The sequence below is a fragment of the Sabethes cyaneus genome, chromosome 1 (genome assembly GCF_943734655.1).
Source record: "Sabethes cyaneus chromosome 1, idSabCyanKW18_F2, whole genome shotgun sequence".
In the NCBI taxonomy this organism is placed as follows: Eukaryota; Metazoa; Arthropoda; class Insecta; order Diptera; family Culicidae; genus Sabethes; species Sabethes cyaneus.
The window spans coordinates 64,036,242-64,054,826 of record NC_071353.1 but is presented as its reverse complement, the minus strand read 5'-3'; the positions used below and the strand labels follow the sequence as shown (position 1 = coordinate 64,054,826).

At 37.4% G+C, this 18,585-nt stretch overlaps 1 protein-coding gene across 7 annotated transcripts in view; it reads right to left on the bottom strand.

Moving 5' to 3' along the window:
- The window catches only part of LOC128733030 (uncharacterized), a 404,411-nt gene that overhangs the window by 336,986 nt on the left and 48,840 nt on the right, over positions 1-18,585 (bottom strand). For 5 of the 7 annotated variants that reach the window (XM_053826572.1, XM_053826573.1, XM_053826571.1 and 2 more), the window contains exon 2: positions 11,966-12,933. In XM_053826572.1, the coding sequence (XP_053682547.1) occupies positions 11,966-12,488 (523 nt within the window). In that variant the 5' untranslated portion in view covers positions 12,489-12,933. The remainder of the gene's footprint in view (positions 1-11,965; positions 12,934-18,585) is intronic. The other 2 variants (XM_053826577.1, XM_053826574.1) reach the window with 2 other exon arrangements.

The following is an 18,585-nucleotide window of genomic DNA, read 5'->3' as shown; positions in this document are numbered from 1 at the left end:
ATTTCGAATTTATATTCAAGCTATTCACAAGCATAAACAACATTAATAACATAAAAAGGCAAAGCAAAGCCTAGGTGCTACATTCTGTTATCGAAACTTGACCTTCTGTCTTTATACGACAGACTTCGCAGCCAGCTGTAAGAGTGCAGAACAGTTGCAGGGCCAGTTGCTACGATCCTATTGACTCTAACAGCATCACCCAGCCGCGATTCGAACATACGACGACTGGCTTATTCGGCCAACGTCATACCTCGAAGCCAACTGTAAGGTTATTAATAACATAGGTCTGTGCGCAGGTATTTTTTGACTGTAGATTTTTTTGTAGATTTTTGTGCACAGAAGCCAAGAAAAATAATAAAGAAGTTCATCATGTCATTTTTTCGCAAAACTCATTTTTCTGGTACAAGTATGATTAAAATTTGGTAGCAACAAAAATATCACGATGTTAATCTGCTGTCTGTACAAAAAAAGAAATAGGTACGTTATCCGTACCTTGGGGTCAATTTGTACCTAAAATTGCCATGTCTCAGCGAAATTCGAACAGATTTTCGAATCCTTAGATATTTTAGAAAGGCAATTTAATGAAATAAATGCTAAAATTACGACTGCCAATTTGGTGAGGGAGACCTTATTCAAGGAGGTGTTGTTAAAATAGATCGGAAAACCTAGATTTTTATGGATCATATCATAGAAGACTGCAGTTTTCACTGTATAAGTTTCGTTAACTTAATACTTTCTAACTTTCTTTGGGACAATAATGAGATCAGATAAATGAGTCCCACGTCAAGTGTTCGAGTCCCATGTAATCGACCTTCTCGGATTTGTACCAAATTTTGTCAGATTGTTCGTTTCAGCCCAAGTAACAATTCCAAGTTGTATTACGTTTGTAGAGTGCCAAAGTAACAATTCTAAAGCCACTTGGTTTTACCTGAATTTTATAAAGGTTTTATTGCGGTATTAATCATTACCTCTGGGTTTATTGTGGTATTGCTCAATACCAAGAGGATACGAGTCCAAACACACTTATAGCTAGCTAGAAAACCATAATAAAACTGTTAATAAAGCAAATTTATTGTGGTTGCTTACATTACCACGTTAAAACTTGCTGGCTGCACCACGTCTCTTATAAAGTTACCATAAGTGTGGCGTAGCAATACAAAATGGCGTAGGGGAAGGGTGGTAAAGACGGACAGCTTAAGGTAAAGATCTACTCAGATATAACTGTATTGATCGCAATTTTCATACAAACTGAACGTTTAAGTCTCTGTCTAATAAAGTTACAACGTGTGTTAGAAAATTTCTGCCTACATTTATGCTTTTTTAATTTTATAATCATCATAAATTTATAAATTAGAGTTTCTTCGCATGGGCGGGAAAGACGGACACTTGTAAAAAGGTGTCACGCGTCGTCCAATTATCAGTATTAAGAAAGATTAACATATTTCGTCAGGTATTTAGAAAAGAATTGGTTTGGAAAAACCCCCTTTCCGATCCCTCCCGAGAAGTGAGAAAATAAAATGGTTCCCTTCAATATTTTAATTGGTGACGAATTAATCGTTTCTAAAAGTTGGCCTATTCCAACTGTTATCTGACTTCTGGTTACTTTTACATATGGGTCATTCCACGGGAAATCAAAATTTTTTTTCTGTTCGGAATATTTTTTTTACGTTCTTTGTTCAAAAAAAATCGTCACGTATTTTTCTATTTCGATGTTACTGTTGGAATTTGCAAGATATGACTTTTTAAAGTATTGTAATCCGGAAATATCACTATTTTTTAAACGCTGGTTGTAAACATAGTTTGTAATATCAAAAAATGACTTTCTACCAGATGTGTTCACTATTCCACAAGCTTTCAAAATTGGTATACCATACCTCCTCTCGATTGTTTTTCAATAGTTAAATAGTGCATTTTTATAAACAATTGCAATTTTTTCATAGTTGGAACTTTTTTTTCTCCATTTTTTTTACTTTAAAATAATTGTTAATCTTTCTCGAAGAAGCATGCAAAATTTGGAAATGGAGAGATGAAAACTATGGAAGTTATGAGTTTTTATGTTTCAGCGCGTGTGTTAATGTGAAGCGAGCGGTTATGCTCAATCGATGTTCTAACCCACGGGCAGCTTCATAACGAGGCCGCCTTTAATGCTATTAAGTGTAACGTGTCGTTGAAGCGCGCGCCCTCGTCCGCTCGTTTGCATTAACGTGCGCGCTTCGATATAAAAATTCATAACTTCTAGAGTTTTTATTTCTCCATTTCCAAATTTTGCATGCTTCTTCGAGAAAGATAAACAAATATTTTAAAATAAAAAAAATCGAGAAAAAAAAGTTCCAACTTTGAAAAAATTGCAATTGTTTATAAAAATGCACTATTTAACTATTGAAAAACAATCGAGAGGAAGTATGGTATACCAATTTTGAAAGCTTGTGGAATAGTGAACACATCTGGTAGAAAGTCATTTTTAGATATTACAAACTATGTTTACAATCAGCATTTAAAAAATAGTATTTTTTTCGGATTACAATACTTTAAAAAATCATATCTTGCGAATTCCAACAGTAACATCGAAATAGAAAAATACGTGACGATTTTTTTTAAACAAAGAACGTAAAAAAAATATTCCGAAGAGAAAAAAAAATTTGATTGTAAATTTCCCATGGAATGACCCATATATAATATGTAAGTATTTGCAATGTTAAATCGTTGTTGGGCCAAATGGGTTCAAAATCTGTGTGTCCGTCTTTCCCTACCGTTGGGTGTCCGTCTTTCCCAACTTGGATACCATTTTTCAAACTTCAATAACTCTTGACTGAATATTCAAAAATTCACCAAAAATTCTTCCAATGGATATTCAGTGAAGGATCAAACTATCGCAATGTCGTTGGTTTAGCATGAATATGTTGTTTTATAACGATTTACCAGCTATTTTCTTCACACACAAAATTACATCAGTTAGCGTATCTACGCATTTTTTTCTTTATTTTGCTTATAAATTTAATAGCTGCGCTGCTAAAAATCGGCAGTTTAATTCAAAAGTGTTCATTCAGTCTATAGAAACATTTCCCATCGTTGATTTACTTCAAAAAATTATTGTTTATGAAATACTAGCTGACCCGACAAACTTCGTGAATCGTGAATCTCGGATGACCTTTGTCACAATCTCGAATTTTGAAGTTTCTGAGGAGTTCATGGGTGTTTTAATATACAAATTTTGCTCACAGTACAGTAGAAAAAGACTCAGAAGCGGGGATATCATTTAAATATTCGCCATCATTACCAACCATTTCGCCGAAAACCATTTTACGGAACACCAATTCTCGGTTCACCATAACGCGGAATATAGAGTTTCGCAGAATACCATTTCGCGAAAAACCTTACGCGGGATGTACCATTTCACGGAAAATCTTTTCGTAGATAGTACCATTTCGAAGGGGTGACCCAACTGAAGGAAAGTAATAGAGGTCAGTAGATCTAGGAAAATAAATAAACCTAGATAGAGGTGATCTCTACGGGGGGCTGCCCCACGCAGCGGTCGGCGCTTCCAACGGCAGGTCGCCGGCAACACTCGCGGCCTATGGCCGACTCGCGCTGAATTATCTAATGTTACTATTGAGTTTTTGGTGGTCTTGTTATTGATTAATGTTTTATAAGTCTAAAATTTCTCGAGTTTGATTAGTTTTTGAGTTACGCAAAAATTCATGTTTTATTTGTATGAGAGTCCTTATCCCCCTACCACAGGGATGAGGGGTCTCAAACCATCATTAAAAAAATTCCTGCCTCCAAAACCCCCCACATGCCAAATTTGGTTCCATTTGCTTGATTATTTCTAGAGTTATGAGGAAATTTGCATTTCATTTGTATGGGAGCCACCCCCTACTAAAGTGGGGAGGGGTCTTAATTCACCATAGAAAAAATTCTTGTCTCCAAAAACACCCACCTGTGAAATTTTGTTCCATTTGCTTGATTAGTTCTTGCGTTATGCAGAAATTTATGTTTTATTTGTATGGGAGCCGCCCCTCTTAGTGGGGGAAGGGGTCTCTAACCGTCCTAAAAACCTTCCCTGGCCCCAAAACCCCCTATACGCAAATTTTCACGCCGATCGGTTCAGCAGTTTTCGATTATATAAGGAACATTCGGGCAGACAGACAGAAATCACTTTTTAATGGGAATAGATTTTTATGGGAGTCCCCCTCTAAATGGGGGGAGGGATCTCTAAACATCATAAGAACCTTCCCTGGCACCAAAAATCCCTACATGCATATTTTCACGCCGATCGGTTCAGTAGTTTTCGATTCTATAAGGAACATAGAGCTGACAGAAATCCATTCTTATAGGCATAGATTTGTATGGGAGCCCCCCCTCTTAGTGGGGGGAGGGGTCTTTTGCCATCGAGAGAACCTTCCCTAGCCCCAAAAACCTCTACATGCAAATTTTCACGCCGATCGGTTCAGTAGTTTTCGATTCTATAAGGAACTTACGGACAGACAGACCGACAGACAGAAAAAAATCCTTTTTTATAGGTATAGATGACAAGTGTCCGTCTTTCCCGCAGTGCCCGTCTTTACCGCCCTTCCCCACTAGGTAATGATCCGAGTCGACATCCACACCCCGTAGAGAGCGTACATTGGTGATGTCCGAGAAAAACCGGCCCTCGATGAGAATATGGTCGATTTGGTTCGAAGTTCGTTGGTCAGGTGATTTCCAGGTGGCTTTGTGAACATCTTTGTGAGGATAGAAAGTGCTTCTAATAACAAACTCTCGGGAAGCTGCAAAGTTGATGCATCGTTGGCCGTTATCGTTCGTGTCGGTGTGCAGGCTATGGGGCCCGATCACCGGTCTATACATTGCTTCCCCGTCGATCTAGACGTTCATATCCCCGATGGCGATCTTGATGTCCCGTCGTAAGCAGCTGTCTTACGTTGCCTCCAGATGCGCATAGAACGCTTCCTTCTCGTCGTCGGGTCTACCTTCGTGTGGACAATGCACGTTTATGATGGTGTAGTTGAAGAAACGGCGTTTTATCCTCAACACGCACGTACTTTCATTGATCGCTTTCCAGTCTATTACGCGATCCTGCATTTTGCCCAACACTACGAAGCCCGCTCCCAGCTCGTTGGTCGCTTTACCGCTCTGGAAAAATTGGGCTTTGCCGCCACGGATCCTCCACACCTTCTCACCTCTGGGACAGATCTCCTGGAGTGCCACGATGCCAAACTTTCGGGGCTCTAATCTTCCTTGAGTACGTATTATAAAAGAAGTCGTTCAGTTGACTACCAACGGGGTAGCAGTATTATAGAACCGTAGCCCTAGTGTAGTACCTACAAATTTTCCATACACAACCTTTCCAAAATCTGCTTGGCTAAAATAGTACAGTCAAAATTAAATCAAAGTGATCGTGCCAGGCCTGCATGTGTAGTCTTTTTAAAATAAATAATGAGTGGAAAACTTAACTTTTGAAAAGTTGACAAAAATATGAAACACAGTCCTACGTCATCTTCCTGTACGGCCCAAGTGAATGTACACCTTTACGAGCATTTTATGCCGCCGCTAGTCCACCCATTTTAAAGCATACCTTCGACAGCCATACTTGTACTTGATAATTGTTCCGCTCAATTTAATTTTAATGAGCTCAAATCTAGCAATGGGACCACCTTTACAACGTTCTTACCTCACCGTACCAACCAGAGTTGATATGCATGTTATGGATCAGAACATTATACAAATGAAATGATAAAGACACGTGTTAAGGCACGTATGATGAGAGCTCCTTGTTACCGTTATCGTTGCGTATTCAGTATGCGAAAGTGTTGGACACGGTTGATAACTGACAACGGTCGAACCAGCAGATGAAGAATAATACCGAAAAAACGAAAACCTTCCGCCAGTCGCAGCGTTTGTTTTATGCAGCCTCATATAAATTAATTAAATCCTAATTGCTAATTACCAAATCTATTATATAAATAAGAATCTGGCTGCTTTTCGGTTTGTCCGCTGTTTTACTCAAAAATCATTGAATCGATCCATCGAAAATTTGCACATAATGTTTTTCGTTACATAGTGTGTTTTAGCCCTATCAGTTTTGCTCTGTCCAAGTGGAGTAGCACAGAGGGAGATTGGTTTTTACTTTACTGAGTTCAAAAAACCTTCGTATTTGACCGATCCGACACTTCGTACACTTTTTGAAACTCTCGATGCGCTTCAGCTGGTTGCACAATCAAAAGTGTATGACGCCAAAATAATATCTAATACTATAAGTGCCTCAATTCGTCTGTAAACAAAACCAAAAGTATTTACAGCTGGTACGAGTACCTCACGAGTGCTCTCTTATTCAGGGCAGAATTTGCTTTGGGTCCGAAAAAGAAGTTGCTGTTATAAACATAACAATATTCGTGTACAGATGTCAGTGCTCTTGTTAAAATCCAAACGCGGAGTAAGCGAATAGCGAAGACTCAAACCAATCATGCCAGATTACAGTCAACACAAACGTCAGTAACGTAGCTGCATCTAGCGTTTGGGGTACCTTTAGGCGTTTGGTCATACATTCCGGTTATCTCCGTTATAGTGAATCTAGATTTTTACAGCAAAAAGGTGTGTTTTCATCGAAGTTATATTCAATTTGGTTGAATACCACCGATTCTTTCTCAATTGAACGCGAGGCGACGCACGCGGGCTGCTGCTAGTCACTCATTTGTCAAAGATATGTTTTTAAGTTTAATTCATGACATTTTGGATATGTCGAAGTCGATCAGCAAGTGCTGGAGCCATCTATTGACAATCAGCGGGAACTTTTTTTTTTTGTTGGGTACATTTTCGACAGCGACTAGTTATTTGAGCTGAGAAGTTTCACTTCTTTAGAGCTTCAACCAATTTTATTTCTTTAGCATTTAGCACTAGCATCATTTATGCCTAAATACTAATTTAAAAGTAAAGTGTCCAAGGCATTTAAGAGTCATTCTAGTTCTTACGTTAGCACGACTACGTAATTGAAGACTAATTTAAAAGTAACAAATTCCAATAACCTGACGCAATCATGAAGCATACACTCCTACATTACCACCGTTTTGATTTTTTTAGCATACGCAAATGGGTGGCGCCAACAGTTAAAATAATAAAAATCGTACTGGCACAATTCACAACAAATATTCGTAATGTACATACTTTCCCGAACTCAGTGGTTGAGATTGATGAACACTGTTCTTAATAATTTTAGTTACACGTCAAACCGAGTGAACGCAGTCATTTCGGGATTAAGCCGAACAGAATGCTATAATTAGAGCATACCGAAATCAAAATGTCATTAATTCATGCACTCCCTGAAAAGAGACACAACTTTATTATGCCTGGTGTAACAAGTAAAAAAAATATTGTATGTAAATTGATTCCCATTGTCGAACCTTTGAAAAGGTGCCAGGATTGTGGTTGAATTGCAAGCATATGTACTAATTACCTACGCCTTGGGAATAAATCTGTCGGGAAATATGTGTTACCGTCATCCGGCGTTATTTAGAACACACATGAAAAATCTGTTCCAATACAAAACCTATTGTTGCTAAATAGAATCTGCGCTCTGACTACTTAAGGTGATGAGGAATACAATACGTACTACAAGTGTGACCCTAATTCTTCGTTCAAAAATTAAAACTCTCATTATATCATTAAACTCAACTTGCATGGATATTTTAACTCTGTGCAAAGGCAAGGATGGAATCGATAAAGAGTAATGTATATTTAAAACATTTTAAACATTGGCGGAACTAGCGCTCATTTCTAGGGGGGGCTATAGCCCCCGGCATTTCTTCGACCAGTTTATTTCCTTGGCATATTAAAATTAAATGTACATTGATGCATAGGAACTTTAAGTTGTGATGCATATAAAAATTACTCTCAAGTTTTTATTATGTAAAGTTATCTAACTATAGTTTTTTCTTAAATTTAAAAATCCAGCTTAATTTTTCTAGGGGGGGCTAAATGTCTTCTAGGGGGGGCTTAGCCCCCCCTAGCCCCCCCTAGTTACGCCAATGATTTTAAAACTTTCAATGGTGTTTTTGTGTAAAGTTTTATTTTACAAATATGTAAATGAATCGTTTGTTTGAGAAATCCTACAAGTCCACTCGACACAATAGTTGGAAAACAACAAAAAACTGTATTTCTTAAAGTTTTGAACCAATACTTTTTTCGTATGAGGTTCTACAATTGATTAAGGGACGGTAGGGGAAAGTAATGAAAAGTTTTTTGAAAATGGAGGGGAGAGAGTGGAAAGGTGAGGGGGGGTTATTGGTAGCTACGCTTAACAAGTTGTCGTTGTGACTCCTACCTTTTGTCCAATGCTGGAAGGTGCATGGGTCGAACCAAGCTATAATCTGATATCAGATCGATCCAATTTCTAAGCTTGGTAATTCACCAGTTTCAGAGTGAGGTCCAGTAATGGCTACAAATGATTGAGAAAATAAATAAAAATCGAAAAATATGCCAAGTGCTTATGTGTTATAACTAACCTCGCGTGACAGTATCTCATATTTATCACTAACTGCAGTAAATTGATGTCTGAACAGACTTTTTAGGGTAGCTGTATCAATTTTGGAACTAACTGTTCCGAACGGTATCGATTGTGGATGCCACAAAACGGCCTCAGAAACATAAATTCATGGAAGTAATAAATTCAGCCGACGTAACATAAACGAAGCTGACAATTAAAAAAAGATTCATCCAGGTTCGCACATAACACACACCGCGATACGGGTCAACACACCACGAGATAAGAATAAATGAAACAATCGTCGCGTCAAGGGTAGCAGAACGAATTGAAAACGAGTTTGTCGAGAAACGAGTAAACGGGATTCTCACGTAACTAACGACCCCAAAAATAAGGAAGTGATTCGATTCTTTTGTGTGCTGTATTGTGGTGTCTGGTTTCTCGGCTTATTTTGCCTTCGCTACAAAATCTGCACATGCGAATATAAAACCGACGCGGTGTTCGAATAGATGCTTTTTTTCTTCTTTATCCTTTTTGAATCAAAAGAAAAGATCAAATACCTACTACTTAATTAGGTTGATGGGTAGACCAGAATGAATGACCCAACTGTGTGGAGAATTGAGCTTTTTAAAATTTGATCTATTACATATTTCAATTAATGAAATCTTACTTTTCGGAAAACAGGAAAAATTAATCGAAATTTTTTAAATTTTTAACTGTGTATGTATTAAGTGATAACAAATACAGTTTAGCGTCTAAACACAGCATTCAATAATGCACCGGGTTGAACACAAAAATTAAAAAAAAAAATTCGCTTTCCCCTTCATGCCTTGTTCCGTTTTCTTTTGACACTACCAACACCTTTGTTTGATTACTTTCTTCTACCATCCTTTCGGTAATTAACCATTAAAAAAACTTAAATTATTTATACTTTTAAGGTATTAAAATTGAACTGTTTGATCATTACACGCTCATCACGCATGTGTATTTTACAGCTTTTACGCTTATGGCGCTGTTTACAAATGCAAATACTTTGAATAAGCAAGCTGTTAACTATATAAAAACAAACTTTACGTAGTCCTACGTTCACAAGGCGGTCGTGTCTTAGACATAACCTTCAACTTTTTTCAGAAATAAAGCTTCGGTAATGATACGAAGATGGATGAAATGTTTTTTCAACTTCATGGAAAGAATATTACTAATATTTCTGATTTTAGCTTTCCAACAAATTTGTTTTAAGGCTGTGAACCAATTCGCGAAATTTTTAACTTTTTAGTTAAAATGTTCGATGGTTATTTCTCCTCGAGTGGTTAAAATCAGTTCAGAATGCGAACCATTTCATATTTGACAGACTGATAGTTGTTTTACTCAATGAGAGCGTATATAAAGTGAGGTTGAAGATATGTTTCTATAACAGCGAATTTATTTATTCAATCCAGGTTGGAATTGGATGAATTTTTGGTGTTTATTTGCTCCTATTTGATCGATAAAAATTATCTCATTTCGTTTCGGGTTAAACAAACGAATTTGTTATATGTTAAACATGCATACATTAGTGAAAAAATTCAAGGAAAAATTAGAGAAACACATCGAAGCTCTTTCCCCATCTGTGGCATATCTCATTGGCTCTCAGAAGCGAACCATCGAACTGTCAAAACTAGTCATGCTCCGGAGCAGGGTTATTTTCGAAAAACCATCGATCTGTCCAATTTTAACCAAAAAGTTAAAAATTTCGCGAAATGGTTCACAGCCTAAGGATCCAGAAAGGAATTAGACCATACTTTCTTTTTTATTCGAGAGAGTAACAAAGATAAAAAAATTCGCTGAAGAGAAATAGAAATGTAGGAGAAGAGAATAGAGAAATATTTAGTTGACTTTGAGGTCAATATATGAGTGTACCCACGTACCCTATGGGTTAATGTGGGGTAGAGTGGAGGGTGAAGAGTTTTAATCCGACAAAATAGCATTCTGGCAAACCAAATCGGCTAAACCATCTTTTTAAATTTCAAAATGACATTCGATATTCATTTTTGCTCTATCAGCATCATTCAATATATAAACTTAGGGTATTTCTCCCCGATCCTGGGCAAGATCGTGACCTACTTATAGAAGTTTATAAACGACAGTCTTGCCCAACAGTCTTGCGCACCGTACTATAAATACCACTGATTATTACCGATTTATTTGATAATAATGGTAATCTAATCCTATGTTGGTTACTATAGATTACTATATTTACCGATGATTACTAAAGATTATTATTTATAATTACATTGATTACTCATGATTACATCATTTAAAGTCAAAAGTAATCTCTGGTTACTGCGCACTTGTACGGTTGACTAAAAACTACGGATGTTCATCCGAAATACCCTCTACAGGAGCACGGAAACAAAACTAGTCAGTGACACGACACTAGTGCTACCACTGACAGCAAGTGAATAGATATTTCGCTCGTGCGAAAGCGAGAGCGATAGTTTATTATCGAATATAATTTTAGACCCCAATATCATAAATTATCCAAATTGAAAAATTGAGTCTGAGCAAACACCATGTCAGTAGGAATTGTTATAATTATTTCCCGTCAGTCTTCGAAGGTTAAAACAGGTTTTTACTGAAGTAAGCATAAAATATCTGTATCTGCAAGTCTGTAAATATGCGTGTTTGCTTGCGTGATGCAAGCAAGTTGCTGGTTACTGCTATCTGTTCAGATAAATGTTCACATCAGTACTTATCTTTGTTAAAAAATAATATAACAGAGATTTTCATTGCAGTTGGAAGAGCAAAATTTTCAACAATTTATTCCTAGTTAAAAGAGATCTGGAAGTAACTACGATACGAATTTCATTTTTATTTGGTTCACTATCTGCCCGAATCTGTTCATGCATAATCTAAAAACGCGACTTGTCTGAGAGCTAATCAAAAAAATAGTTCAGTGGTTTCGGCTGGAAATTAAATCCTTTTAGTTATAGCGCTAACAACGATTTCTTATAATGCCTGACTGCTCGGACAACTAAAGTAATGGTAAGTTGGATGGCAATTGCCAATGTCACAATCATTTATCATAACACTCCCACCAACCGGTATTTAGAAGACCTCGAGACGATTAAAATATCGAGCTTTTATGTACAATGATAATCAAATAGCAAACGGTACATCATATACTATGGCTCATTACACTTAGAAAACATACCATAGAAAGCATAGGTACGTAATGACACTTGCAGCAGATGGTAAACAAATGAATAGCTTAGATGCAACTTGTCCTGCTCGATTAAGAATTCCCGAAACCTGTTTGACGCCACATCTTGCTATACAGTCACCTTTTAGAAGAGCCAAGTTGTAAAAATTATCATAAAGGCGGCTATGCGTTCCAATCAAGTAGCTGTCGGTTGCAATTATATCCGTCCGTGTCACATAAATTCTTATTTAATGTAAGACTAAATGTGCGCCAGAAAATTGGATCGAAAATTAACAGAGTTGTTCACTTACCTCCAAGATGTTGAGCCTCACCCGGATGGATAACAGCTGCCGGTGACCTCCGATGTAGTGCCAGTGCCATGGACGACGCGCCAGGAGTGGAGTTCATCGAACCAGTCGACGAATCACAGTCGATCAACGATCTCGTCTGAGAATTATGCATCAAATTATGTTTCATCTCTTTTAGTTCGGACAACTTTGGTATATTATGTACCGGATCGGGCGGCACCTCGCCATCATTGAGCGCGCGTTGTTCATCCTGAGTCTGAGCCCGGCGGAGTGCTGTCTGCAGCGCCATAACCCGTTGCCGTTCCGCTGTTAGGCAGCATTTTTCGCATTTGCAGTAGCGATGCTTGCAATACCGTTTGTGTCCTTTAAGGCCAATCTTCAAACCGTGGTTTCGACAGCGTGCACAGTTTGGCGGCGTTCGTGGTATGAGTGCATTACTACTAGAGCTAGACGCGCCGTTTCCGTCCGGTCTGGACTCATATCCCGAATCGGACATCGTCTCCATCCAGCGGTCTTGTGAAACCATTAACGACTTATGCAAGATAAAACCCTACCCTATTAACTGGTTCGGCGGACTACTGTCTTATATTCGGAAAGAAATCAGGTATGTTGACCGATCACAGTCGCCTTCGCGCGTTAGTGCTTCGCTATCTCCGATGAAACTAGAATATCGTACGAGCTCGCCAAATAGCAAATATCGATATTGGGGGTCAGTTGAGACAATACACGTAACACACTGGAGACGACGCATTCAGTGAACATCAATAAAGGGCATAGTTGTTGTGTTTTTTTACATTGCAACCCACAAATTAATTACAAAATTTATTGGGAAACCTCTCCTACGTCATACCACTTATTATTCAAATCCTCAAAATTGATTGAATTATTCTGATTATTCTACACTGTTATCGATATTTGAACGTGCAAACTCGCTGAAAATATAGTACGTATGCCACTGGGTCTAGCAGTATCTGAAAATAAAGAAAGAGAATTTGTAGAAGGATTCAATACAATATTGTTGAGTATATGCAATATTTTTATGCATTGTAAGAAGAAGTCAAAATTTAACGTGTCATCTCTTAATATTTCTTTTTACTTGATCACCTTGACCATTTTTTAAACTATATTCAGCAGAACATAAAACAAACATTGTTTTTCTTTTGATTAGACATGCAAAAATTGAATGTTCAACGCTGAATGTTGCCAAATTAATGGGTTTAGCATGCCCGGAGGCATCAAAAACAGTATCAGCATAAAGAAAGACTAGTTTGAAGTAGTGTTAGTTACTCTAAAGGGTGTCCCACGTGAAGTTGCATCACGGAAAAACACTGTAGAAAATTACCCATTGGGTATTTTTTCTTGAAAATTTGGGTAGAAATAATTTAAAGTGTATTGTTCACACAATATTTTTATCACAGTCAGTTGAGACTTGAGTTGAGAACATTTATTCTGCTACATGACAATACTCAGCCTCATGTCGCAAAAGTCGTGACAAATACTTGGAAACGCTCAAGTGGGATATTTTACTACTACTGCCGTATTCTCTGCATACTGCTTTTTCTGGGTACTGGTTTTTTGGTGGTTTGAAAAATGATCTTCGATTGATTCTACAGAAAAAACAACGGGTGAATAATTTGACTGAGAAGCAAAAAGTTGCATGTGTTGATAGATATTGACACGATGATTGTAAAATTCCGTTTTCGGAAAAAAATGTTGCGCTACAGGATTACCACAACCAACAAAATGACCGGATATATGCAGCTCATCTTTCTGAATTTCTTTGGGATAAACTAGGGCACGGGAGGATATTTTCAGCCCATTAAGCGATGGCATCTATTTTTTCAGTCCATGGCCTAGTTCTAGTGGAAGAACACCCGTACCGTAGCTGTTCCAGAATGTTTCCAGGGTGATGTTACGGAGATGGTTCTCCAAAAATTCGAGGCTCCATTGCTGTTCATTGAATGTGGTGTTAGAATTAACACTAAATATTACATCGATAATGTTTTAAAACATTATTTACTCATCGTCAAAGAATACTACAAAAACGCATCATACTCTTTCCTACAATATTCTGCACCGTCTCACCAGGCGAAAGCTACACAGGCTTGGCGTGAGAAACGATTGCGACTGGTAATTAAAGCAATGGAGGAAAGATTGGAATTGGACTAATTTAAGACAAATACAATGGAATTAAATGTTTGTGCAAGCGCCATATTTTTGTGACCATTTACTTTACTGACAGTTATTACTACTCACCCTGAGATCGTAAGCAAAGCACGCTATATTATGGGAAAGATTATTGTTTTCTTTTACAACATACTTTTCTGGTACTCACTCAACTCAACAAGTCTCGTTTTATTGAATGTCAACCAGACAAATTTTAAACGAAAAAAATGAATTAAAAATATTGCTTTAACTTCTACAAAATAGCCCCCGCCCCTGTTATGAAACAGTAAAGATCCTCGGCTCTGAAACTCCCAGACACCTTCTCTGGTTGGATTTCGATGTTAAGTAAAAATTCAATTTTATACCCTATTTCAAGTTGAATTTCAATTCAATTTTAAATCCAATTTAACTCCAATTTTAAGTTAAGTTTCAAGTTCAATTTTAAGTACAATTTTTAGTCCAATTTCAAGTCAAGTTTTATGTCCAATTTAAGTCTGGTTACAAATAAAATATCAAGTACAATTTTAAAACCTGTTGCAGATCAAATTCCATGTCCCATTACAAGTATTTTATGTTTCATTTAAAGTCCTGTTTTAAGTCCAACTTTAAGTAATTTCAAGTGCAATTGTAAGTCCAACTTCTAATTCAATTTTAAGTCGAACTACCAGTTCAATTTTAAGTGAAGCGTCAAATCCAAATTGGTCCCAACATAAGTCCGATTTCAAATCCAATTTAAGTTTACTATCAAGTCAAATTTTAAGTAAAATTTTAAGCATAAATGGGTGTCTAATTTCAAGTGCGATTTCAGCTTTGATTTTAAAATTTATTTATAGTGCAGGTTCAAACCCAATTTCATGTGTCATGTCAAGTCCAATCTAAATTCGCCCAAAATGAAGTTCAATTTTATGTCTAGTTTTCAATTAGGCTGAAATTCACGTTCCATTTTGAATCCAATTTCTAGGTTCAAATTCTAGGTTTAAGCCCACTGGGGTGCCTAGGCTGAGGAATGTGTCCCGTCTTCTCTCTGAAACTTAATGTAAAAAATCTTCCTGCTGCAACCTGGAGTTCTGGGGTCGTAATTTGCGATATTTTTTGGATAAGTAAGTTGTTTGCATAAAAATAGATCCGCTATACTACGATTAGTTGATTTCTCGTTGACAAAACCTGTTTCTTAAACGTCGGTGTCCCACCTTCTCTTTATATCTCAATACGCCAGTGCTCCCAAAAATCCTACTACTTAATGATTCAAACGATCATTAGCGTCACTTTTAATGCATAACGGGTGACAACTTAAATTTTGGATTTTTTTCGAGGCCCGTATGCTCAATAACAAAGGAGCTCAGAGAGAAATGAGACTATGTATGTAGAGAACTGAATTGAGAAACTGGCCATGTCACTCAACCACTCACATCATTAAACCAACGCCGGTCATTGAAGACACGAAACGTGTCACACTGGTTTCATGGTGACAAGTACTCGCGAGCTACTGAGTTACCGTGGCCAGTCTCTGTATTCAGTGCTCTATGTATGTGTTAGCACTCTTTCTCTCCTCTTTTTGCCAATATTTTTTGTTTTATTTATGCTTGCAAGTTTTGCTTAAAATGGCGTCAAACTTCTACGAACTGAGAAATCTCGGCAAAAAGTATGTACCGTATTTTTTGCCGAGATTTCTGTGCAGTTCGTAGATCTTTTTAAAGCGAATATGTTGCCGCTTCAACTGTTTACCATATCCTAAGAGATCCAACAACTATTCGCAATCGAGGTAGTGGAAGATCAACCAAAATTATGGACGCAGAAGGACATCGTTCTCTTTCGCGTGCCTTCAACAACAAGGATTCCGTGAGCCACGGGGATGCCGTAATAGAGTTCAACTGTTCTTCCCAGGTAGAGTTCTGAATCGAGAGACTGGCCATGTCGCTCAAAAACTCGGATCATTAAACCAACGACACTCACTGATTACGTGAAACGTATGTCGCTGGTTTAACGATGACAAGTTCCCGCGAGCTACTGAGTTGCCATGACCAGTCTCTCAATTCAGTACTCTATTCCCAGGCTGTCTGCAAAACATTGAAAACAGTCGGAATAAAGTGCCGAAAGTAGACAAGAGCCCCGGAATATACTGAGAAACAGATTTCGACGCAAAAATCCCAATGCCGTAGGTTGACAAAAAATATTTCGGAAAATGGTTTGTTTTGGACGACGAAAGTTACTACTTACTACTACTCCTTTTTCGAACACGCACATTCTCGCAAATGATCGATTCTACCCCATGGTTCTACTGCATCTTTGAACATAAAATATTAGTTTAAACATAAGTTTGAACAGAAAGTGATGCTGTGCATTGCCGTTTCCGTGAGAGGTATTAGAAATGTTCTAAGTCGTGGTTCAAGCCTTATGGTTTGGCCTTAAGATTTGCACCAAACGAATGGTTAGAGAAAATTTTGATCCCGTTTCTAAAAAACATCATGCAGGTGGACAACTCGTGTTTTGACCGGATAAAACGTCATCGCATTAAACCAAAAAAACAGAATCGTTCGATCCCATTTGTACCTAAAAACCACAACCTTACAAATCTGCGTCAGTGTCGTCCAAACGAAGATTTCTTTGGGATTTTGAGCTTCTTGGTATACAAAAATAACTGGAGAGCCACAAATTGCTAACAGATGATTGGTAAAAACAAGAGATGCATTCGCAAAGTTGACATGACAGCCGTACAACGTTACTGTTCCGATATCAAAAGGAAGCTTCACCGAACAACCAATTACGGACCGTTTTCAAATGTTCACTTTTTTTTAAATAATAGACAGCATATCTTTGATTTCAATAAATCAGATCTTGTTCAAGTATCTTTATCTTTTTTGACAACTTGAGAATTAAATTCAAAAACTTAAGTTATCACCCGTTAAATCCGTAATATTTATGACAGAGTCGCTAAATCGGAAGCATTCTGTAAGGTAAATACGACATCATCATTTTCATTTCTCTTTCCCAAGTTACGGTAACGGCTGGGCGTGGCCAGCAATATTGTATCGCGGATCCCAACACTGTTTCTCAAGCCATAAGTGTAGGAATAAGGGTCATTAGTCTGCTCATGCTATGCTATGCCATGCTATATGAGAACGAATTCTGCATATTTGAGATCTCGAACGTCCTGTTTTACAAGCCTTGATTACAAGTCAGATTTGGATGATTCAGATTAAGATTAAGAAGCTAGTAAATGGCTTTGTATTTAAAATGTTTTTTGTTAATAAATGATTGTAACATTTTCACGTAGGACTACGTCTATCTGGAAAGCAGCTGGTATAGGGGATCATTCCAAAAAATGTTTCTCGACAAGTAATCAGGTTTCAAATGCTAATAACTTAGCGGTTTTTTCGGTCCGCTTAAGACGGCTTATGTGGTGTACTTGGTTAAACAACACGCTCAGCTAGAGACTGAGAGATGCGTGTTCGACCCTCACCTTCGCTTAGTATTTTTTTTTATTTGTTTTATTTGGTTGGCCACCAGCACACCGAAGAGCTATTGCGCTCACTTAGTAAATATTTTCGGTCTAACGTCTAATTTTCAGTTCAACCAATTTTGCAATCGTCACATGAAGCATTTACTTTACTAGCGCAAATTTTTGGAACAAGGTTACTTGCACAAAGTATTTTGTACAACACTCTTTATCTTGGAATATCTTGGAATCCAGCTGTATAGAAAGTTACTGTCTTCAGCAAAGACAATCAGTCAAAGCCTTTTGTTTGGGAGATAAGACCTTATGAGTTTGTAATCAGGTTTCAATGCTCAACACTGTCTGCATCTTATACTTGCAACCATATACAGGTCGCCACATTCGGGAAGAACATTTTATCGTTTCTAAATGATGTAGCATTATATTGACTAGAATTTTTTCTAGTGATTATCATATTTTCTCAAGTGTTTTTCGCATAAAACATAATATTTCTGCTGGTGGCAACCTAGAAAGTAGGGCTGCTATAGAATCTTAATTTGCTCAGACAAGAATGTTTAGAAAGTAATTTGCACAATAATGACACATATTGAGAAAACTTCCGCTCATCAGCCAAGGCTTTTCGATACTCTAAAACATTTTCAAAAAAAAAAACGTCTCAAATAAATTTATATATCTATTAAATCTGCTAGAAATAACACATTCAGAAAACTGACCCATACACTAGCGCCGTGAAGTGACAAAATTGTAAACTGTTGTATACATCTGCGGAATGATCATCAACTGCTGAATAATTTTGCAGCATACAGAAGCTATTTTCCCATATGAAGAAACGAGAGAAAATTCCAGTTGAGGCCAATTACGGTACACCTCACACGCCGCATGCTTCGTTTCTACGATCAAGGTTTATGTTGATCTATTTTCCCAACAATTTGAAGTATTAATGCATTGAATAATTATGTCATTTTGCTCATAACAAGTTAATTGAAGAATATACGTTGGTTTG